The sequence below is a fragment of the Mercenaria mercenaria genome, chromosome 4 (assembly GCF_021730395.1).
Source record: "Mercenaria mercenaria strain notata chromosome 4, MADL_Memer_1, whole genome shotgun sequence".
Taxonomy (NCBI): Eukaryota; Metazoa; Mollusca; class Bivalvia; order Venerida; family Veneridae; genus Mercenaria; species Mercenaria mercenaria.
Genome location: NC_069364.1, coordinates 62,252,072 through 62,278,010, shown reverse-complemented (window position 1 = coordinate 62,278,010; position 25,939 = coordinate 62,252,072). Strand labels below are relative to the sequence as shown.

At 34.7% G+C, this 25,939-nt stretch overlaps 1 protein-coding gene across 1 annotated transcript in view; it reads right to left on the bottom strand.

Moving 5' to 3' along the window:
• Positions 1-25,939, bottom strand: part of LOC123551914 (uncharacterized) — a 62,082-nt gene that overhangs the window by 35,864 nt on the left and 279 nt on the right. Inside the window, exons 2-10 of the mRNA XM_045341202.2 lie at positions 14,184-14,243; positions 13,012-13,079; positions 12,536-12,603; positions 11,922-12,067; positions 8,413-8,490; positions 7,670-7,747; positions 6,840-6,965; positions 6,385-6,479; positions 5,440-5,641 (exon numbers count right to left, since the gene is read on the bottom strand). Coding sequence (XP_045197137.2) covers positions 5,440-5,641; positions 6,385-6,479; positions 6,840-6,965; positions 7,670-7,747; positions 8,413-8,490; positions 11,922-12,067; positions 12,536-12,603; positions 13,012-13,079; positions 14,184-14,237 — 915 coding nt within the window. The 5' untranslated portion in view covers positions 14,238-14,243. The remainder of the gene's footprint in view (positions 1-5,439; positions 5,642-6,384; positions 6,480-6,839; positions 6,966-7,669; positions 7,748-8,412; positions 8,491-11,921; positions 12,068-12,535; positions 12,604-13,011; positions 13,080-14,183; positions 14,244-25,939) is intronic.

Here is a 25,939-nt window from a genome sequence, read left to right as displayed (position 1 = left end):
ATTTTAAAAATAAACATGTTGTTGCGATGTTTTAGTAAGTTTTAAAGGATTCTTTGTTCTAAATTTTTATTAATATGTTACTGAATTTATTAACAAAGATAGGTACAGTACACTGGCAGTTCTTGACTTTTTGGATGATTTTGGTTAGAAATAACTTCGGTCAACAACTGTTACATCAAACATTTTGTAATATTTACTTCATTTAAACTTTCGGAACTTTCGACAAATTTGATAGGAAAGCAACAAAAACAAAATAATAATATGCCTCCACCCAGACATATTCTAAAATGTATCTTTCGCCAGTTTCGGGCTTTGAAATTAAAATGAATTAAAGACCTGCTCCTGTCCTACCTTTTAACCTTAAATTGTCACTGAAAAAAGCATTAAAATCCTAAGTATGAACATTGAAGCCTGTCAAATAGAGTCTGTTTTATATAAAATTCTATATAAAATACATGCGTTTTTGCGTGCTAAAGTGTGGCGCGTGGCCGTTAAAGAGGCACCACAAAATAACTGTATTTTGTATTTCCATGATGGTAATTATACATGCTTTGCATGAAGCAAAATGAGAAATAACAAGTTTCTAGTTACAAATTGACAGTGACATAATATAAGGCCAAGACCAGTGACATAATATAAGGCCAAGACAATGTGTGTGATTGCTTAACATTTTATTGAATTACTGTAGCAATATGTACAGAAATCAGTGTATTTAAATTTCAATCACATTTTGTTTCTACAAAGTAAGATAGCAATTCATCTATAGTTTTGAAACTATGCCGAAAAGAGATTGACCGAATAAGTTTGCAGATGAAGTTGTCAATATACATTTGTTCAGGAAAGGCCTAAATTGTCCACCTGAAAACTTGTAGTATAGTTATATACATGTATTACCTGTATTCTAAGAATGACTTTCATAAAGTTTTTGTGGTTGAAAAAAGTATGTTACCAGGTCGTGGTTGGTCTTTATCTGTTACCTGTTGTGCTCTTGGGTTGCGTGCACACAATAGAATTCGAATAGTTGCGGAGCAGGGCTTTAAGGTTCCCTTTTATATATAGTATACCACATACAATTCGTTTTCGTAAACATTAAAGATTGCGTTTTGTTACCTTAACTCAGAGTTCCATATTTTAGTGAGACTTGTATAAGAAAAACGTGAACTCGGACTCAAACAAAACATAATAAAAAAGTAGAAAGGCCATTTTGCAAGTAGAGAAATTTCGGTTTGAAAACGTGTAAACAGGTATGACCTAGTAATCGAACTGTACGATTTGGAAATATCCATGCACTGGCCCGTTCCACTGGACCTACTACGATTGATTAACGGCACAATTATTATAGTAACATAATCAAATAAGAATGAATAAAATAAAAACAACCCCTATCATTATTAAAATGCCATGTGAAAATAACACGTATGTGTCCAGAGTTACCCCCGCTGTCGCCAAAACGTCGGTGGGCAGCTTCTTTATCCATTTTTAAAAAATACAGTTTGCTACGTGACAGTTAGCTATGATGGTTGGTCCGATTTGGATATCATGATTATTTGAAAATAGACAGGTTGAAATCTATAGTCTTTACTTCATAGACACAAGTTGCTCAAATTCCCGGTGGTTTCTTTAATGGCATGGTGTACACCTCTTTAGTTTCAACATATTTATTTCATAATGCACATTTATGCATGACTACTGACAAGACTACACACATAAGGAAAGGGACTGGAAAGATAGAATTAACTAAAATAGTTCCGCTTCTTAGAGATGATTTACATACAATAATGGCAGGCATTGAATATATCATCGTAAAATACATTACATTGAAATAAGCTGTTTTATTAAACTTTGAAGTTTTAGAAAATGGCGAACAAGGAAATTTGAAAAGTTGTGAGACGAGAACGTAAAAATTATCAAGCAATAATCTTAGATTTGCTTTTTATAGCTTCATTTTGAGCAGTAGTAATTCAAAATAGTAACTGTGTTTGGTTAAAATGTCGCTAGTTGTTTTACCTATGCAACTGCGTAATGGAGTATGATTGCTAACTACCAGAAGATAATAATAAATATTGAAAATTGGCGCATATGTTTAGTATTAAAGAGCGGTGATTTTGAAAAAGTAGAGAAGATCTGACGCAGAACTTTGAATGCTCTTCGCGATATATGCTTTTGAATATCTTAAAATCATAAGAATTTTGGGGAAATAAAAATTTTTAAAGAAAAGAAGTGCATTAAAAATTTATATTTTGTGGCGGAAAATTCTTACGCATAGGGGCGGCCAGGATTTCACATAATAGATACATTTGTTTTACCCCCTATAAATCTAATTTGCCTAGAGTGTCGTCTGTAGGTGGATAACAGTTTATAGGGTTCAAAAAATTATTTTCTGGGTTCTAAAATTATCTTTGGGTTAAATGAGCTGTAAAGTACTTGCTAGATTAGCTTTGACTAAAGCGGTCTTTAATAGCTCCTATTTTGTTAGGCCATTCTGTAGCAAAGCAGTATAGTTTCATGTTGCACTGGTGATTCGATTAATAGGTTGGCCCTACTGCGGTGTACCTTGCGGTTATATCAATCGCCGAGCGGCGGCGAAAGTAGCATTAGTAATGCTTTGCGGTTCTATCTAGCGCCATGTCAATGAGTAGCAAAGCAGTATAGCAGCATGATTGCACTGGTTGTTGGATAAACTGGGTTATATCAGCGAGAGTAGCATTAGTAATGCTTTGTATCTGGCGGTGCCTATGCGGTGCAGATTTATTACAGATCTATATGACGCCGAGCGGCGTTATTGGTGCAACAGGGGTGGGGGCTTCCCAGGGTTTCTTGTAAAGTCCGCTCTTGGTCGCTCCTATGCGTATGTCTTTCCATAGCTATAATCTATGGATCGAACAAACTTCATTAGTGTCGTCTGATGAGGTTTATTTCACGTCCGTCATGACCATATCCGCCATTCATATTTTCAATTATATTCTTGGAAATACTTTTAAAAAGTAAACTTGATGGAATTATTTATATGTGGCAATGCAATAATCGTCAATACAAATATGAACTATCACATGTCGTTGTGTTATTGGTATTTATCAATTGAGTCCTAGAATAATAATTTATTTAACATTAAAAGTAATTACTAACCAAATAATGAAGACAGAATTAAAGAGTCTTTACTTGTTAGCACTCATAACTTATGGCGACTTTGCCTTGTAATAAGACTTTTTTGATAGATTAAGTCGAGACGTTTACATATCGCTGACCCCTAGGCCTATATTCATTCTAATATTTCAACACTGCGTCAATCAGTAGCATTCGAAAAACGGCGATAACTTTCTTTTTTCTTAATGAAACATATAAGTGTGAGCACTCATTTTCTTAGTTAGATCATTTTAAAACTTATTATTGTAGTTTCAATTCAATATTTGATGAAAAATTGTTTTCGAAATATTTTGCACGTAGCATAAAAAAGAAAATAATGCGAAAGTATCAATCTCTCAACGGGTGATATGAAAAAATAATATCACATGCGCAGAAAAACAAAATAACGCTGTTGCGCATGTGATATGGAATTGTGGATGATATCACCTGCGCAGAAATTAAAAATAATGATTTTGCGCATGTGATACAAAATCACTGGGGAATATGATATATTATTCAAGTTAAACTAATGGGAAATTTGCACTGGACATTTATGTGAGGTATAATAAAATATAATATATGAGCTTCAAATATGCCAAAATTTACATTAATTAGATATTATGAAGATTGGTAATAAAACATCATATACAAACAAGTTTAATCATGAGAAGAACTGTTTAATTAGAGCTAACACTAAAGTGATTAATACCCCGGACACCGTGACACAGGGAAAGTTAATGTTGTGACCATAACCTTTGATAATAAAGAGTGACCTTGACAATTAAGTGTGACCTTGACCTTAAACCTAATGGCCTGGGTTATGCAATCTATATATAAATTATTCTCTGGATAAGGGCAGAAACTTTTACTTTTATGAAAATCTTTCCAGTGGTTATGAAGCTATGAAGTGGACATGAATATAAGGATTTGAAATTTGACCTCTGTGACCTTGACTTTAAACTCAGTGACCTGGGTTATGAGCTCTGCACTTCCTTTTGATAAGGTAAACAAATGAAGCTAATTTTATGAAAACTGTCCAAGCAGTTTAGTTGATATGTAGCTGACATATGTATATATATATAGTAGAGAGAATTTATAGAACTAAATCACCACCACAATATACCAGACCAATTACGGCAAAGCGCCTAGCAGTACAAATGGACTAACCCAATAAGATTAGTTTCGATGCTGCTTTATATACGAGCCCGAATTGCACTACACATTCGTACTGGTTCAACATTTACATACATATACTCAAATCTCTGTTTTCATGTCTCACAAATCAGTAGTGACATTTTAGTCTTTTTAACTGATTGGGACCAGAGAAGCTATATTTTTTCTCTCTGAAAGTTAACTGGATCTCGAGGATACATTGAATATATACAGATAATTTTGCATTAAGGGATATAATTATATTCAGAACAGTTGACTTTCCCATACGTGAGATCCGCTAGGATACAAGTTCGCATTATAAATTATTATATAGTAGAGAGAATTTATACGATCTAAATCACCACCACAATATACTAGACCAATTACGGCAAAGTGCCTAGCAGTACAAACGAACACGCACATGCCACAGCAAGTCCACTAACCCAATAAGATTAGTTTCGATGCTGCTTTATATATGAGCCCGAATTGCACTACACATTCGTACTGGTTCAACATTTACATACATATACTCAAATCTCTGTTTTCATGTCTCACAAATCAGTAGTGACATTTTAGTCTTTTTAACTGATTGGGACCAGAGAAGCTATATATATATATATATATATATATATATATATAGCTGAGCTTTGATCTGCAAGTGTGAACTTGACCTCTGACTTAGTGACCTTGCTGCACATCATTTTGGAGAGGTAAATAATTGATGCTAGTTTTATGACAATCTTCTCAGCGGTTTAGAAGGTATGGAGAGAACACAAAGTTAAGCTATTTGATCTTAAGACCTCCAAGTGTGACCTTCACCTTTGGACAGTGACCAGGGTTGTGTGCTCTACACATCATCTTGACAAGTTCAAAAATTGATGCCAGTTTTATGAAAATCTCACCAGGGGTTTAGATGATTTGGAGAAGACAAGAAGTTAAGCCATTTGACTTCCAAGGGTGACCTTGACCTTGGAACTAGGTAACTGGGTTATGCGCTTTCCACATCCTGATAAGATGCTAAGATGATATGGAGTGGATACAAAGCAAGGATGGACAGTAGTGTGACTTTGTATCTAGGGGTATAATTAATAATCCTGTAATCCATTAATCTGAGAGCAAAACTAAGACCTTTTAACCTGTATAACAACCAATAATCATACATACCCTATCATCATACTTGGCATAGATCATTTGTCGTTTAGCAAACTTGCTGCCGCCCCTATGTTTGAGACTGACTCTCTCCTGGGCTCGATCCTTCTCCAGCAGGTTCAACTTGTCGAGGTAACCTTCTGGATCTTCTTCTTGTAACTTGTCTAAATGTTTCTTTTCATTTTTCAGTTTCTCTTTCTTCAATATTCGGTGATACCTGTATGATGGTCAAACAAACATCTTATAATAATATTGTTTTCTTTCGCTTTTTCTCTGCATGTCTTACGGACCAGAAGTAATGCATCACTTATGTTTTCAACGAAGACCAGGAATTTTTTATGAAGTCCGTAACTTGGATTAAAACCTGGGGTCTATATGATATCAGCACCTAGCACTGAAGTAACACCTATAACAACTGCCCAACTGCTACAACACCAATCAATACTAGTATAGAGTATACGATAATGGAATTTTCTATGATGAATATTGCTGTTTCTCGAACCTGAAATATTTTTTCGTGAAGTAAGCAGTTATTCTATAAGCAACTCAGAACTATTTGGCTAAGTTACAAATCTGAATTACTTCATTTGAAAGTTTTTGGTCTTACTTGGAATTGACAAGTATATAAGAGACACTTAGTGATGTAACACAGCAAGTTACAACTTTGAGCCTTTATTAATCTACCAGATTGTTATTACAGTATGAGAAATTGAAGATATTAATAGCAATCTGATAATAAATAGACCATCACGATTGCTTTTCTCTGTACAATTCTGCTATTAACCAGATATGACTAGGTAAGGAATAAGAGAAAGAGAAAATGACAGTAAACAGAAACTTTGAGACCAAAAACACAATAAAAGCATTTCCAAACAGTATGTAGCAATGCCATTCTTGACTTTATATAATTCCGTTTTAGACTGAAATTTGTTTATACTTTACAGTAATTAACATTTTTACCTTTTACTTTTGATTTTCTTCTGTCGTTTTGCTTTAGCCTCCTTGTAAGAGAGTAATGCTCGGTATTTCATCAACTCCATTCTTCTTTCTTTAGCCTGTCGAATAGAAAACGGCATTCAAATGTCAACATTAAGATGCTTATCCCAAATAGATTTTTAGTTATTTATTAAACCAGTTTACCAAATTTATCTGTACAAAACATACCTTTGGAGTCAGTCTATTACATCTGGTGTAACATTATTTGCAAACAGTATTTCAACAAAAGATCACTATATTATCAATACTAAAGGACCAAAGCTGTTTTCAAGAAGGGACAGACACCTTGCCCACAACATCTGAGGTTGAGGAAGCATATTTTTGGCAAAATTGGTGCTTAAGGCTTGGCATTTGCCTTGTATGGAGATCAGTGGGTGTAGGTTGCTTACTCATAGTTTACATGACTTATGATAATTTACCTCTTTAACATCCATGGCTTGTAGAGCTTTTTGCTCAGCAGGTGTCAGTTCCTGTTCTTTATTCTGTACCACACTGTCACTGCCCTGTAGTAACTCTGCTACTTGTCTCTCCAGCGGAGTTCGTGGCTGTAATACATAGAGACATGCTGCTAAAAAACTTGAAAATTCAGACTGCTTCAAAATTCAATCACCATGACAACAAATATAAATATCACATGATGTACTGTTACCTTTAGATATACATGTATGGCTAAAAGTCATGATTCCTGCAAGATATAATGTTGATAAAATTTGAAGTTCATGAGTGTAAGAGATTTTGATTAATGTATAAAATAACTTATTGACTGTTTTACCCATTTTACCTATGTAATGTTGAACACAAGTACATCACTATGTTTATAATGGAAAATCTCAATTGTTCTATGAGATTTTGACTTTCGTTATGTACTTGAGTATGGTGTGTGAATACCTTATCTCCTAAGGGATGTAAATACATTTCTGTGTCATTACTGAAGCACACCTGATAAGAATTTTCAGTTACATCTAACCTATGTGTTTAAGTGTAGAAGGAAGTCACAGTGGCGCAAGTGTAATGCATTAGTTTTCACAGGTTCAAATCCCAGCAAGTCTCAACAATACCTTATTACCAAGACATGAATATTGGTCAGAAATCCAGCAAGCAGCCATCAAGTTTAAGTCACACAAAGGACATAGTCTACATGTAAAATATATATGTCTCAACTAAATGTAATTTAAGTTTTGTAAATGTGTAATTAGTATTTGTAATGTCTACCTTTGTTGTCATTCTTTCATCATAAAGAAATATTTACCTGAAATCTTTTGACAAGCTGATCTGTGGTAACTATCTTAAAATCTGGCTTCTCCAGTGGGAACTCTATCTGATCTGCCTGTATAATGTAACACAGTGGCACTATTTTAAAACAAGCATTTTAAAATGCATGACTCTATCTTGCTACAATGGTGGGGTCAACACCTTGGTCAATATGACTAATAAAAGAGGCATTGTAGATTCTTCAAATTCCTGTAATAAAAGCTTACAACTACAAGTTCTAACCACTAAACAAGCTCTTGCCTCACAATCATCATTTAGGGACTTGGTGAAGCAATGGTAAGCAGGCTCAACTACAACGTTAGCAGTTTCCGGCTGCAACTAACACCCTTTCTAGTGTTCAGTGCTTTGAGATTACTTACACTGGAACTATTTTATGCAGTATCACCGATGCTGGGGCAGTGAATATGAACCTACCAAGAGCTCGGTTGGAATTATGCTGTTCCATCAATTCCAGGGCGCAAACTTTTACCAACTACCAACATTTGATCAGAAGCATTTACATTTTTACCTTTTTGCTTTCAAAGCAGTTTCTGCATTCTTAAGATATTATAGAAACAGTGTAAATTTAAGATTTAAGGTTTGAAACCAAAAATAGTTTTTAATCAGATAATTTCAAACAAGTGCTCATCACTAAATAATGTATAATGAAAACTAAATCTCCTATTATTATAGCAAGCAGAAGAACTTTACATTCAAACTGTATGTTACAGTGTTACATACCTTCCTATTTCTTTTAATGATAGGATCCCATTTAGAGATGTCTGCTGTGGTAGTCTCATACGCAGTTGCTCGGTCAATCTAAAGGTAAAGTTAACTGATAAAAGTTTTAGCATCACAAAACACACACTTCATTTTTATCAAAAGAAAACAAGAGGGCCATGATGGCCCTATATCGCTCACCTGCTATCATTGCATTTGAGGACAAGAAGGTCCTCAGAAAAAATATCTAAGTCCAAAGGACAGGAACAACAAAGGAAAGAAATTTAACCAAAAAGAAAAAACAAATTCTTACAAGGCACAGATCTGTCAAAATACACCTAAAAATTGGCGGTACCATCCATGTTGTACCACAGAAAAGTGGTCTCGGTTTTTCCCTACGGCCACTAATAAAAAAGTTACTAAAAATGAGCTATTTATAGTAACGTAAAAGGGAAGTAATTAAAAAGAAAATTATTGTAAGTGAACAAAAGAAGGATCTGCCAAATAAATCTGTTGACATAAATGAAATTTCAGATCAGTATCTTCATTAGTTACCGAGATATACCCACTTTAGTTTGAAATAAAGGGAGGTAATTTGACATAAAATCATTCCGTAGTTATCTACCCTGATTGGCTCAGTCCAACTAATGACAATAATGAAATTTCAAATAAGTCCTGTAAGTACTTACTGATATAAATCCATTTTGACTACAATCAGGGGAGGTAATCAGATATAAAATAACTCTGGAACCTACGATTGGATCTGATTTGTCATGGAATCCAAGATTTATTGTTGTTGAAGATATTTTGGAAATTTGTACCAAATAAAACCATAAATGAAGTCTCTATATGGCTGCAAAAGCCAAAATAGCCAATTTTGGACCTTTAAGGGGCCATAACTCTGGAACCCATGATGGAATCTGGCCAGTTTAAGAAAGGAACCAAGATCTTGTGGTGATACAAGTTGTGTGCAAGTTTGGTTAAAATCAAATCATAAATGAAGTTGCTATTGTGCAGATAAGGTCAAAATAGCTAATTTTGGCCCTTTCAGGGGCCGTAACTCTGGAACCCATTATGGGATCTGGCCGGTTCATCAAAGGAACTGAGATCTTATGACAACACAAGTTTTGTGCAAGTTTTATTACATTCAAATCGTAAATGAAGCTGCTATTGTGCAGACAAGGTCAAAATAGCTAATTCTGGCCCTTTCAGGGGCCATAACTCTGGAACCCACAATGGAATCTAGCCAGTCCAACAAAGGAACCAAGATCTTATAGTGATACAAGTTGTGTGCAAGTTTGGTTAAAATAAAATCATAAATGAAGCTGCTATTGTGCAGACAAGGTCAAAATAGCTGTTTTTGGCCCTTTCAGGGGCCATAACTCTGGAACCCATAATTGGATCTGGCCAGTTCAAGAAAGGAACCGAGATCTTATGGTGTTACAAGTTGTGTGTAAGTTTGGTAAAAATCAAATCATAAATAAAGCTGCTATTATGCAGACAAGGTCAAAATAGCTGATTTTGGCCCTTTCAGGGGCCATAACTCTGGAACCCATAATGGGATCTGGCCAGTTCAAGAAAGGAACCGAGATCTTATGGTGATACAGGTTGTGTGCAAGTTTGGTTAAAATAAAATCATAAATGAAACCACTATCGTGCAGACAAGAAATTGTTAACGGATGCACGGACGCACGGACAACGGACGAAGGGTGATCACAAAAGCTCACCTTGTCACTATGTGACAGGTGAGCTAATAAAACTCTATGTGTAACAAGAGCGCCGCCTTGCGGGTGCTGACGCTCATCTGATTTTTTTTGTATAATAGAAATATTGTCCTACCCATGATTTTCTAAGTCTAAAAAGGGCCATCACTTTTGCAAAAAACAGGCTAGAGTTATGTTTCTTGATGTACAGTGTCCACTTATGATGGTGAAAAACTGTTGCAAGTTTTAAAGCAATAGCTTTGATAGTTTATGAGAAAAGTTGACTTAAACATAATACTCAACCAAGAAAATGATTTTTCTAAGTCCAAAAGGGGCAATACTTATTGCAAAAAGCAGGATGGAGTTATGTTTCTTGATGTACAGGGTCAGCTTATGATGGTGAACAAGAGTTGCAAGTTTTAAAGCAATATCTTTGATAGTTTAAGAGAAAAAGTTGACCTAAACATAAAACTTAACCAAGAAATCGGATATTTTCTAAGTCCAAAAGGGGCCATAAATCTTGCAAAAAGCAGGATGGAGTTATGTTTCTTGCTGTACAGGATCAGCTTATGATGGTGAACAAGTGTTGCAAGTTTTAAAGGAATAGCTTTGATAGTTTAGGATAAAAGCTGACCTAAACATAAAACTTAACCAAGAAAACTGATTTTCAAAGTACAAAAGGGGCCATAAATCTTGCAAAAAGCAAGATGGAGTTATGTTTCTTGCTATACAGGGTCAGCTTATAATGGTGAACAAGTATTCCAAGTTTCAAAGCAATAGCTTTGATAGTTTAGGAGAAAAGCTGACCTAAACATAAATTTTAACCAGGTAACGCCGACGCCGACGCCGACAACCGCTCAAGTGATGACAATAACTCATCATTTTTTTTCAAAAAATCAGATGAGCTTAAAAAGGGGTTTAAGAAAGAAGGAAATCCTAATGAAAGATGTGAAGTTTCTTTATGAGATCTAATACTTTACCACTGGTTTTTACATATTTGTGCATCTGATGTTGGATTTCATCATTGCCTGGTTTTTTACCTTAATAGTAAAAATTCTTTTGTAGGAATGTTAGCTAATGAAGGTTGTTTCTGACTGGAATTCAAACATTATTACACTTTAGTCTAATGATACTTGAACTTAGCAAGTTAAACACAGCCATTTATTATACATTATCAGTTGCCTTCAAATTTTAGGTGACTTTTCAAGACAAAAATTCCATAGTAGGCTTAAAAAATGTTTATCAGAAAATGACCACATAAATACAGTAAACAGATCAATTTGTTACAAACAAGTGCTTGATGTTTGCACAAAACACACTCTCTTACTCAAGCCTAAAAAAAAAATTCTTTGTTTCCAGTAACATGCTAAAATTTTTTACGGTAGGTAGGTCGGAAAAAATTTTTCGGGGTGGGGGTGATTTTTTTTTTTTATTAAGGGAGACTTTTCGGAAATTATTTTTGTGTCAAAAATTAATACAAATAAGGGGGTTATGCCTTTAGAGCATCAGTAAGTTGATTTCTAACATCACTGACCATGTTTAAAGCATAGAAAGTGCATTTTTGCAACTTTTTGTTTAAAAGTTGAAAAAATATTCTCTAAGGTCATAAAAACATTTAGGGTTGGGCCAAAAATTTAGGGTAGGTCAGGATACTGGAAACAAAGAATTTTTTTTACGCCTCACTGACTCAGCAAAAATTGAAATCCGCATCAAAACCTCTAAATTTGGGTTAATATGTAGAAAGATATCAAATAAAAACTTTAAGGTTAGGTGATAAAAATATTGCGTCAAGTATTCAAAAACAACAACATATATTTAACACCTTACCTTTTCCTTTTCATGTCTAGGTAGTGGTGTGGAAACAGTCTTTTTATTTCTGTTGATATTTCTTAGCTGGTTCTTCAGTTCACCATGGCTAGTACTCTCTTTCAGGGAACCAACCAACTCATTAAGCCGCACAACACTTGTCTTATCTATAATAATACAACAAAACAGATTGTGAAACACATCATCATTTCATTTCTTACATTACAGCAACCAGAACTTTGAAATCTTAGATATAGTTATCGTGTGGGGCTTACTTTTGTTGATTTCATAGTTGTGCAAATCCATTAATTTACTGACAAAAGTATTTAGCCATGGATGCTCTACTCCAGGCAGAAAAACATGGATGCCCTACTCCAGGAAGAAGAGATGAAAATGTTTGTCCTAAATATATTTCAATGATTTCAATGGCTTCTTTTTTTATTGCCAAATAGCATACTATTACAAGTAACATTATCCCAATTCAGCTGTATAAGGAAATGTAGCCACACAATGGACATAGGGTGATCACAATAGCTTACATTCAGCACTTTGTACTCAGCTGACCAAAAAATCATAATGGTTTCTAGAATCATTTGGAAAAGACCAAAATTGTTTAGTTTCTGCAATACACTTACCTTTACTTGAAGAAAAGTTAAATTCTGAGACTTGACTGCTGATGACTGTCCTTTGTGAAAGTTTATTCCTGAAAACAAAATATGTTTGGGAAATAGATTTTAGTTTTGTGTGCTTTGTTGGCAAATAAAACACAGTTTTGAGTTCAGATGCGTAGTAATCTAATCATGAAGCCCAACACATCTGAATGATTTCCATTCTAACACATGCGAATTACACCAGGAAGGGACACTAATCTGGAATCCTTTTTTAGGCGAAATAGCCAAAAGTAGGTCAATTTGCAAACCATGTTCTAATCGACAAGATAATACACTGTAAAATACTTCTTTGTTTATATAAAAGAAAATCTTAAAAGTGTTAGATTTTTTTTACTGATCTAAGAAAGAGAAACATCATGTTATTAGTATATATCTGGCAATGATTAAATGATCATGTTTGAAGATTAACACAGTCTCTGTTTATAAATGCAAGTGTTTACCTTTTCTTGCCATCAAGGGAAGAGAGAGCATCCAGTAACTGATTGTGTTTCCTCTCATCTGTGTTATCCTGTAACGGAAAATAACTTCTTTTAATTGCAGTAAATCATGTAACAAGAGGGCCATGATAACCGTAAAGATCTTATCATAACTGCATACATTAGTTACTCAAGGTTTTAATATAATTTCTGGAGCCAGCAACTAAACTTTAACAAGATCTTGTGACAAAACATGTGACAAAACAGTGTCATCTTTTGACAACTGGCAGTGTGTTTTTTTCACAAGGAAGGAAAGGGGCCTGTATTTGTCATTCAGGCATATGGATAAAGGAGCATAAATATCCTAATGTAGTCAATTTTAGTGGAAAACTGTGTGATTTGAAAGAAATTTTCTGACAGGAAGAATCCTGTAAATGGTTCCTGCTGTACAAAGAAACTAGATGTGTGTCCATAGGACTGAACTAACCACAGATACTTTTCTCCTGAAACTGAACTAACTATAACTACTTTGCTCCTGAAACTGAACTAACTACAGATACTTTGCTCCTAAAACTGAACTAACTACAGATACTTTGCTCCTAAAACTGAACTAACTACAGATACTTTGCTCCTAAAATTGAACTAACTACAGATACTTTGCTTCTAAAACTGAAATATAAACTAGAGATGCTTTTGAAAAAAGCCCATGCCTCCCACAACTGCCTAATCATCTGAATAGTAGTATTCGAGTCAACCATGCACCAAGACCTCAACTGCCTTATCAGACTTTGAGTGCTTTGATTATCAAAAACAAGTTTCAAGGGCCATAATTCCAAAGTGCCTGGGCCGATTTGGCTACTTATTGAACATGGCCGAGGACTTATTGGCATATTTTGTTTAAGTTTGGTGAAGATCGAATGAGAAATGTTCCACTTAAGAGTGCGGACAAGCTTTGTGACAGAGTGACAGGCACACACATAGACAGGAGTAAATCAATATGTCTCCCACACCACTGTGTGGTGGGAGACATAATACTTTGCTCCTGAAACTGAACTAACTATAAATACTTTGCTCCTGAAACTGAACTAACTACAGATATTTTGCTTCAAAAAGGACTAGTGTTTTGGTGAAAAATTAGGTAATTATTGAACTACCTCAGTCAGGATAGCTAGAACAATCACTGAAATACATCATACCTCTTCTCCACTACTTGGAATATCTTCAGACTGAGCGTCATCTTCAAAATCCATACCTGCCTGGGAAAAAAATATGTAATTATAGTCATATTACATCACTGAATGTTTAGACATATCACTGTTTCAACATCGGACTACTGGCTACAAACTGTTTTAAAAATTTGCAGACAGAAAACAAATTCAGAAAACATTAGGCTTGAAAAATATTTTTGTTTTGTAAGTGAAGGTATTTTTTCTTCAAATAACCACTTATAATACAGTAATATACATATAACAAGAGGGTCATGATGACTACATGTTTCTGAGTACATGTTTCAAATGTCAAACTGATGATAAAATATTAAGAAAGTCAGTAGGTCACATTCATGGTCAATGAAATTCAGTTTTACAATTTGTGTGCAAAACTGTGCATGTCATTAAAATTTCAAGGCTGTATCTTAAAAAACAAGAAAGTAGGTCAAGGTCACAGTCAAGTGACATCATATCACTTGGGGTCATCATGTAATTATAATTAAACAGTCTTGAAAATAGAATCAGATGATTTTTTAAGTATTTTTCCTATATAACTCACATAATAACTAAGTGACCCCAGGGCGGAGCCTCTTTTAACCCCAGGGGCATAATTTGAACAATTTTGGTAGAGGACTACTAGACAATGCATCATACCTAATATCAAAACTTTAAAGCCTAGGTCGTATGGTTTCAGACAAGAAGATTTTTAAAACTTTTTCCTAAACAAGTCTATGTAAAACTTGGGACCCCCGGAGCCATATTTGACCCTAGGGGGATAATTTGAAAAATCTTGGTAGAGGACCACTAAATGATGCTACATACCAAATATCAAAGCCCTAGGCCATGTCGTTTTGTACAAGAAGATTTTCAAAGTTTTCCCTATATAAGTCTAAATAAACCATGTGACCCCCGGGGCGGAGCCATATTTGACCCTAGGGGGATAATTTGAAAAATCTTGGTAGAGGACCACTAGATGATGCTACATACCAAATATCAAAGCCCTACGGCCATGTGGTTTTGTACAAGAAGATTTTCAAAGTTTTCCCTATATAAGTCTATATAAACTATGTGACCCCCAGGGTGGGGCCACATTTGACCCTAGGGGGATAATTTGAATAATTTTGGTAAAGGACCACTAGATAATGCTACACACCAGATATCAAAGCCCTAGGCCCTGTGGTTTTGGACAAGGTTTTTATTTTTTTTCCTTTCTGTTGCCATGGCAACCAGAGTTCTGCATGGAATTCAATTCTTTGAACAATTTTGAAAGGGGGCCACCCAAGGATCATTCCTGTGAAGTTTGGTATAATTCTGCCAAGTGGTTTTCAAGAAGAAGATTTTTGTAGAAATTGTTGACGGACGACAGACTACGCACGACGGACATCAAGCGGTCACAACAGCTCACCTTGTCACTTCGTGACAGGTGAGCTAAAAAGGGGCATAACTTTATTACATTACTGCTTAGCTTTTGACACTCCAAATATTGAAAATGAAGAAAACTGTTGCATTGCATTGTCAAATTAATTTTGTATAGTATGCTTCATAATTTTAGTAGGAAACGTGTTAAAAAATGTACATTTAGTGCAAAAAATATCCAAATAATGGATACTAGTACAGAATAGGTAGTAGTCAAGGAAACATGCAAGAAAAACCTCCAGAAAACATGGTACTGCTACATAAAAGTAATTTATATAAACTTTCAAGTACCAAAACTGTGGGAGAATAGGTTTCTAACTTGCTCTGTCTCTGCTGTAAACAATGAAACATTATCCCAATTGATAAAAATTTGTCTTGTAAAGATTTTTCTCATACAAAGTTTTAGACGGGCGAAAATAGGTGGTGGTCAGAAATAGGTTGCTTGGGATATACACTGTCATCTGTGACAGCCATCATTATCAATGTACCAGATGTGACACTATGGTTCTCTAGAGTTATTGTGCACACAGGGTTGGCGACTACCCACCCAGGTAAACCCGCCCGGGAAAAACCCGGGTTTTCCTGGGTTGGGCAATACTCCTAAAAATTAATGAAGTGGACAATACTGGGCAATAAAAAGTTTTTCTATTTTTTTTACCAAAAAAATTGATTTTCTATGTTATAAAATGTGAGCTAATTCTTACATTAAGTTTTTTACTTTGAGATTATTGGTGAAGTGAAAGGTAGCTGACAGATTTGTTTTATTAACAAAATTATCATTTTTTAACACAACAAAATATTTTTTATGTGGAAGTAAACTCCTTTCAACATTAACATGAATTTATAAATGACACGGTATTGCTTTGTACATGTATATATAATCTACACACTGTCAGTGATCACATATTGAATAATCTCTCTAGGTCACAACTAGATTTTGCTTAGCATATGATAGTCAAACAGTCTAACAGTCTAGTTCTTCTTAATCACGAAGCTTTCAGTAACAGAACACAAGTTCTGCAGTTTTTTCGATCCCAAGTCTGTTTCTGAGTTTTGTCTGAATAATACCAAAATTTGAAGACATCCTTTCAATTGACCCAGCATATCTAGAAGTTTTTTGGCTACCCTACAGAGTGGTCTAAGGCTGATCTAAAACCAACATACTGCAACATTTTAGTCTATGAGCTTTCAGTCTCTCAATTTTGGCACTAACCAAAGTGCCACATTTACATTTTGCAATCTTTTTAAAACCATCCTCAGTAACATTAAAACAATTCCAGACAGGGTCCTTAGGTTTCATTAATGACAATGTGATCTAAATTGGAAACTGGATCATCAGAGTGGCCAGATTTAAGTATTGTCTATTATTGCCCAGTAAAACCTGGGTATTCCCTGTATTACCCACTGGGCTGGGCAATATGCTTAAAACCCAGGTTTTTGCCAACCCTGTGTGCACATGATATAGTTCTTTAGATAATGCACTACCTTATTGCCTGCCATTTACTTTACCCTACTCCTTGTAATCTCGCTGCCAATTCAGGCAAGTGAACCCACAGTATATTGATCTGCCATGTTGGTTTTGATGTTTGTTACCATACTTGATTTGAGATTGTTCTATGTTTGCCATGGTGAAATAAAACAACAGTATAAGTTTAGCGCTGTTTCTTTTTGTTGGAGCAAAAATACCAAAAAAATACCACACGTGGTCGTATTTAGGTTTGTAAATTTTCAGCATGACTTCCTATTGATGACTTTCAAAACTAGAACTGTCACAGAAGTGACAAATAATACCCCCTTGTCACAGAAGTATGGCAACCATAAGAAAGAAATGGCCACAAGAAGGTGCAATTTAAGTTGTTCAACTTGAAAGTGTAAAAACTGAAATGAGTGTTTGTGAAAGAGCTTAGTGTTATAATAAGACAATGATCAAAATTAATAGGGGTCATCCGCTGGTCATGATCAACCTCCCTATTAAGTTTCGTGATCCTATGCCCAAGCGTTCTAAAGTAATCATCCAGAAATGGTTTAACTGTTATGGGTCACTGTGACCTTTACCTTTGGCCTACTCACCTCAAAATCAATAGGGGTCTCTGCTGGTCATGACCAACTTCCCTATCAACTTTCATGATCCTACGCCCAAGCGTTTATAAGTTATCATCTGGAAACTGTTTAACTGTTCCGGGTTCTTATGACCTTGACCTTTTACCTACTGACCTCAAAATTAAACTTGATCTGTATTTTATAATGTTACACCTGTGTACCAAAATTTATGATCCTAGGCCCAAGGGTTCTCAAGTTATCATATGGAAACCGTTTAACTATTCCAGGTCATTGTGCCTTGACCTTTGACCTACTGACCTCAAAGTCAAACTTGACCTGTATTTTATGATGTTACACCTGTATACCAATAATTATTTAAATCTGTCAAGTCTTTGTGAGTTATTGTCCGGAAACCATGAAAACCAACGGACCAACTGACCGACAAGCTCACTCCTATATACCCCCCACACCCACAAACTTCATTTGTGGGGGTATAATTATAGATCATTCCAGGGATTCATTCAGTAAGAAACTTGAAAATTAAATGGTATGATTTTATCAGGTCAGAGACTTCACCTGGATTGAGAGATATTCTCTCGCTCGAAACACTGTCTCTTGTTCAAAAGACAAAATGTCTTTCGATCGAAATAACTATTAAAACTATCATTTCATTACAATAACCATGATAACATTGATTATTCATTTAAACAACTTGTTATTTCAAATAAACTTTACAAGAAATACTTTTCCATAAAAGTTTGTTTAAGAACTATAATGCTTAAACAAAATTTCCCAATAATTTGGATTTTGAAAATTTGATAAAATTAAGATAATTTTTCAACTTTGAAATGAATTTGCGCATTCTAAAATGAGTGTTTTGATTATTCTTACATTGATTTTCATTGCTTAAGCTAATTTTAGTCTTTCGAAAATGTCTTTTGAATGAGAGACAGTGTTTAGATTGAGTGAATGTCTCTCAATCCAGGTGAAGTCTCTGACCTGTTTAAAGCATTTATGTTCTATAAACAAGCAACTGAGGCTGGTAGTGCGTTCCACAGTCTGATGGTTCTTGGGATGAACTTGAAGCTGTATTTAAACTGATCGCTAGATAGTTGGTAAAGTTGGAACTGAATTTGGTGCCTGGATCTGGTCATGGAAGTCCTTTGTCTGAGGTATGCATCTGCTTTGATGTCTATTAAGTTGTGATAGATCTTACAGAGGATTGTGAGTTGAAGTTTAGTCCATCTAGCTTGTAGAGTTTCCTAGCCAAGTTCATCAAGCATGGAGGAGACACTACTTGTGTTATGATAACGCAAAATTGAATGCAAATCGGCCAGCTCGACGATGTACCATTTTGATCTGATGTTGTTGTTTTCTCTGATATGGGTTCCATGCTGCTGCATAATATAAATATGCGAAGAAAGCCCAGCATTTTGTTAGCGTTTTTGGTTATGCAATTTATGTGGTTATTCCATGATAGACTGGGCCTTTATGTCTACCCCGAGATACCTAGTTGATGATTCTTCTGCTAAGGTGACAAGTTTATCTTTTTATTCTGTTGGGTTTACCGTCGCACCGACACAATTATAGTCATATGGCGACTTTCCAGCTTTGATGGTGGAGGAAGACCCCATGTGCCCCTCCGTGCATTATTTCATCACAAGCAGGCACCTGGGTAGAACCACCGGCCTTCTGTAAGCCAGCTAGATGGCCTCCTCACATGAAGGATATGTTGATAGAAAGTGTGTGGCAATAAACCAAAGGGCTGGACTTGCATTTGAACAAAACTGGACAGAAATCTTGTTAAGCGGTGGGAAACTGGTTGTGCCGGGATACACCCTAAAATCTGCTACTGTACATCCTAAAGATCTGTAGAACTACCTGATATATGTGATACCTGTAGAATGATTTTGGGCTCTGTATTAAAGACTAGGTCCTTTATAAGCCCTCTTCTTGCAGACTTTATTTATGACAGTATGACTGCAAGTGCTCAAAACTTGTACAGTATGTCTCCCTGCCAGTGACGGTCAAGTCTGATCTTGACACTATTAGTCCAAATAATAGTACGTTTCGGGACAGCGTGATAACTTTCGACTGTCACTGTCCCCGTCATGTCCAAACTTATTCTGCATATTTCTGTTTAATAGGAAATCCCCAATGAAAATCCGTTGGGAACGTTTTCTGGTACATGTACACAGTATTTGTAACGATTACATCTCTGATATAATGAATTTATGCTGACATTAAAGCATAAACTAGCCCTGCTGACATTTTGTGAACAGTGAATGTATATTTTGTGTTTTATTAGGCCAGAGTTTTTTTATCTTTCGTTTTACGGGAGATTTTTGAAAAATGAGCAGGGGGAGGAGGGAATAAAAATAAAAATAAAAAGCTTGAAAGTGAGCATCTCGGAAAAAAATAAAAATAAAATAGAATTTTCTAAGATTTTTTTTATTTTGATGAACTTTCGTTTCAAGTTTTGTTTACTTGTGTTTGTGTCCAGTATTTAATATTGTGATGTATTGTTATGTTTTAAGACTATAAAAGCCATTTATACAGGATGAACACTGAATAAAATTTTCATGCATGCTTGTGAATAAACTGCTTCAGGCACTGTAACTCACACTGGCAAGTCTTTAAAATTCAGAAAGCTGTTTTACTTAATTTAAGTGGAAGACAAAAATTATTTTTATCTGTTACAACAGCCACAGTAAATTTCAGTGACAGCAAGTAGAGACTAAACACGTCTGGTATAAAGTGGCTTAGTAGTGTAGTAGTTTTGGTGGTTTGGTTTGCTTGCATCTTCTGCTGTGTAACCTCTGCTTTTATACATAAATATTTACTTATTGATCTTTCACCAATATCATCTTTAACGAGCTAACTTTACAGTTTATGCCAGCTCATAATATACTGGATTTTATCAGCAAAATAAAGTATTTAATAACTTTGAATAACAGTCACAGTGCAGAGGGCAAGATTTTTTTTCAGTGATGAAAAACGAAAGATAATCTAGCAAAAAGTAATCTGAAAATATACCTCATTTAACTCTGTAATTTGCACCTTTTTATAATACACTTAGTTCAAGTACTGAAGTTGCTTCTGTAATTTGCACCTTTTTATGCTACACTACGTCAAGTACTGAAGTTGCATCACTTTTTGTTAAAATATTGTCTCCAATAAAAAGTATTCTTTATTATTCTTTATACACTTATGAATTCTATTGAAGTTACAAAAGAAATGGACCATCTGTCTGAGATTTTGCCAACACTACCAGCTGCTTTATGCCAGACAGTCCCAAGCCTGTGTAAAGTGTGAGGGGTCACCATTGAAATAGAAATGTAAAAAAAATCTGCTGTTACAAACATTTATTTGTTCTGCAAACAACTAATGTTTTAAATAAAATTTAATGTCAAAGCACCTTTGATATGTATTACCTTTCTATGGCAAACTTGTAAGTTGAATCTATTGAAAACAAAATGTGAGTAAGACAATCTTTAGACAATTTAATACTTTTTAATACTGTCACTTTTATGAAAGGAGTATTATGTACAATAGTATTATTTCCCGAAAAATATATATTTGAAAAGTGTCTAAAAAATTTGGACACAATCATCGTCCATCCACCCGTGTAGAAAGAGAGAAAAAAAAACGTTAAAGATTATCGGTAACTATTCAGTGATAAACTAAGTAATGTTGACCTTGTTTTCATGATCAATTTACACCCCCTCTAAGAGCTAAAAAAAGTGTGTCAGTATCTTGACATCTGAAGCGGAGATCAAAGCGGTATTTTTGCTCGAGATTGTCATGGCCTTACGTCATGTTTTCGCGCCATGTGACATATCACTGTCTGATCGTACCGCATCGGTTCTTAAAATTGCTGAGAAATAGAAATCACTAAAAAATTTCTTCTTTAATTTGTTATCAAAAGCGGATGTGCTTTATCCCGTATAAAAGGTAAATGTCTCAAACGATAGTTACTATAGTGGATATCCTACCTCTGTGACCTATTTGCCCTCAAGAAATTTACATTATTGTTTGACAAGAAAAACTTTTAAATTGTTGGTCAAAAAATACATGTACAAAGATTCATTTAAACTTATTAAAAACCGCAGTGACATCACATTGCTTTATTTTAAGATCGCATTTCTACTTACGTTCACGAGGTCACGTAACCTATTCTGCCGCACTAACAGAAATCTGTTTGCCAAAAATCGTACTTACTCCATGTATTGTAATCAGCAGCCGCTTTTTCATTATTTAAGATTTTTTTTATTCTGTTTTTTGTACATTCTGGTCAAAAGTCTGAATTTTAAGCCATAGTATTCATCATTATTTACTTTGAGAAAGAAATAAGTAACTAAGATCGCGCTGTTTGAATTTTACAAATGATATATGAAAATTCGACCGTTTTTATAGAATTTTGCCTACATTTCTGTCGATATCTTATTAAAATCATTATAGAATTCAAAAAGTATTATTTCTCAAGGGTGTTGAAAACTTGATGCGAAAATATTAAAAAATGAATGCACTACGCACGGTTTTTGTGTACGTGTCGATGTAAATTTGATGTTTACGATAGGTCACACGTGCTTGTGGAATGAAAATTACCGGCATGACGTTTTGATATCTTTACGATTCGCGGGTAAATTCCAGTCAATCCAGGTAGCGACTGAACCATCTCAAAGTTTGTTGACGTTTTGTAGATGTAATTTCCGAATTTTGGTAAAGTAAGGACGTAAAAAAACCACTCGCCCGATCGGCCGAGTACACAGCGAGGTCCAGTCGCCCTACTCAGACTTAACTCGCCAATGCGAGAGGCGAGTGGAATTCTACACCCTGTTAATGCCGATAAATGTACGGCAAAACACGATATTTTGCACGCGTTAAACTCCCTTCCTGTGAAATTACGTCCAGGTGAAAATACACTAATTTTATTTTCTTTGGGGCTGTAAACAACCGACCGGCGGAAAAAATAAAATAAAACTCGGGAAAATGAATTTTAATTTTATTCCACTTTTGCAATATTTAGGACCGGCGCTCCCGTAAAATGAAAAATAAAAAAACTCTGGCCTTATATACCAATAAAATAAATTGTTCTTTGTTTCATATAAAATTCAGCTACTTCAGAACAATTTTGTTACAGTTTCTAGATTTTCACTCCGTCGTAGACCTATTTTCCACAAGATATCCATACATTTGCTTCAAGAAAACGAAAAGAAAAATGGGTGTTGAATAGTATGTAGTGAAATGCAAGTCAACTGAAGTCAGGTACCCTTATATTGCCGCATTTTGCCGCATTTCGGAATAAACACCCTACTTTCGTTTTCAAGTAAACAACTCGAAAACTTGCAAATATTAGCATGAAAAGTGTCCTATTTTATGTAAAATTCATTCCACGAGTGAAATAATGCCCATTTGGCCTCCCAATTTTTAAGGTATTTCCGCAAATTGAAATTAGAAATTCATGTGAAAAATCAGAACCCTCGAAACAGCTTTCGAAATGCAAGGACAACAAAAAATGTATGAATAAAGTTGAAAAGAATATCTGTAGGTAAACTTGCGATCATGAAAGCTACGCTGAACCCTCTCCACGGTGCTTTGGAAGAAAATGAGTGAACATTTTGGTGCAAAATTTTGGTATCGTATGCAACCTAAATTGCTATAAAATATTTATTTTAAAATCAAAGAAATGCCAAATTAGTGCACACGAGCGTTACTTTTTCAAGAAAATGTCGTTAAACATTCTAATGCGCAAAACACGTGCACAGTTTTTTCTAAAATATTTCGCCGCCATGTTTATTTCAAGGAATAAAATATATGATTGTTCTTTTACCTGAGATTTCCTTACTGAAATATGTATGTCTCCTTATTCATGGTTAGAGATATCCATTTAGTATAGTTTTTCACTGTCCGATCTCCTTAATCTGTTACCGATCCTTCACATTTAAAGAATAAACGCAATGTGTAATGATAGTTTTTCGCTTTACACAGCTCCCTTGGACAAGAAAGCCGTTTCACTTAAAATTTGTAGGCATCCGCTGACAAAATATTACTGAAAGATCGAAACTTTTTCTTAAATAAAGTTGAATTTCAATCATTTTCAAAAACTGGAAATATTGCACATTGTGTTGAATTTATTAATAAAACAAAAATCCCCAAAATAAACCATTTTAGAACTTTTCCGGGAACTATACGTTTCAGCCGAACAACGCATTTCCAGATGACACAAAACTGATTTCTCTTCGTAAACAATGTCAAAGTTCACCTGATGCACATTGCTGAAAAAGTAAAAGTGCTTACTTGTTTCAGTTTTACGTCCTGTAGAAAACAATCAACCGTTTCAACTTTAAATGCATAGATGTTCTATAATTATTCCAATATAAAAAACCGTCCGATCTTTTCCGTGAGAAATAAAACGAAGCAAATTTAACTATTTGTTTATACTTCAACTATGTGAAATGAAAGGCATGTACTATCACGAGACTCCCGTGCATTTCGAACCTCGTGGTGAATAAACTGAATTTACTTCAAAGTATGGTGTCTCAGTTGAGCCAGTTATTTGTTCATTTCAGAGAACATACATTAAAGAAGTGTTTATGAGATTATGTATGTGTACGAATATTTACTAGTCTACTTTATATTAACAACGATAGAAAACAAGTGTGCACTCGGCAAATAGCAAGTCTATCATTTTCAGGTGTATACTGAACACATCCCAATGTTCGTAATTTTCAGATAAAGAACTCGTTATCCTTGGTTTCGTAGACAGTCTTAGTACTGGACCGCTGTTTCCGCTGTCAACACCGCAGTAATGTAAAGTCAATGTCCATTTCTATGCCGGAATTTCAATGCAAATTTATTATCAGTTTAAATCTATGAAAGTGTGAAAAAATATCATTGTTTAACGAAGAACCAAGATGCAGAAAAGTTACGTTTGAGATATTGCTGATTTTAATCATCAGGTTTTCGCGTGAGAAGTTCAACTGATTGCATTTTGTAAAATGTTTCGTAGTTATCTACAATTGTATACAAATTGTATTACCTCCTAACATATTTGGCTGTACATTTTTTCTGCGATTTATTCTCACTGTGTTTTCAAAAACATGCTGCATTATTCTCATATTGTTTAAAAAGTCGATAGATCAAAATTGGTTAGTTTACGACGCATGAAACATCTAATAATGTCACTATTCACATCGAACTTGTCCCGGACCAGTATGCGGAAATACTGTGGCCTATTGTTTCAAGATTGTCTAAAAATATTTGCATGTATCGTGATAAAGCAAATATTTCGATTGTTTTTATAATTTATAAATATACAATCATGTATGAGTGAGAAAGTTACTTTAAGTAATTTCGGTAGTTACCGCAGGAAGTGCCGAAAATTCCATTTCCACCAAATTTTCCGTGAGATAAGCAGCGCGTAAGTCATAAATTCCACTATAATAAATTAAACCTTTCGTATACTTGCACAATCCTTGAAAATAAATTTGGATCGTTGCCAAATCTTGTTCACATTAAGTCTGAGACTTGTCTTACAATTTTAGGCAGTTTGGTACACCATACGTACAAAAATTACTGTCCGCACATTTCACTACTTTTATGTATGCTGAAAATAGCAATATGTACAGATTTATTTACGTTTTTAATACATGAGGTGATCAGATTTGAAAACAGATTTTGTAATAAGTTGTTCTATTCAGTAAGACAATTCTCCTATGCACTAATTGAAACTTTGAAACTAACTTTTGCCATTCATGAATTTTTAATAAAGTATTTTGAAAGGATTTATAATCTAACCAAAAATTTTGGAAAAATACAGGTAAAATATCATCTTGTTTATTCCAAATTTTAGTTTTACTTTTTATACAACTACTTTTAGTTCAGGTCTTGCAAACTGAGCTGTTTTTGTATTCTGGAACAGCTGCATTTGAAAGCTTTTGTTCACTATATTTTCACACTTCAAATGAAGGTCACTCTAAATTCAAGATGGCAGAAGTACCTTAACGGATTACTGCATTATAACCATGCAATTTAGTGTTATCGGTGTCAGGGTAGATATCTCCTCGCACCTGTCACATTATATTTTCGAATATTTAAGTCTCTTATTCATGTTATTTAAAATTATGACTTAAATTCAACCCATTTGAAATTTCTATATGCATAATAATGTTTAATTTATCAAAGCAAGTAAGTCTGACCAGTATATTATGACTTTTCTTTATTTTTTAATGTCTTTCATACATGTCAAGTTTCCCGGATCCTCCGGGAGTCTGGGTGTCAGACGT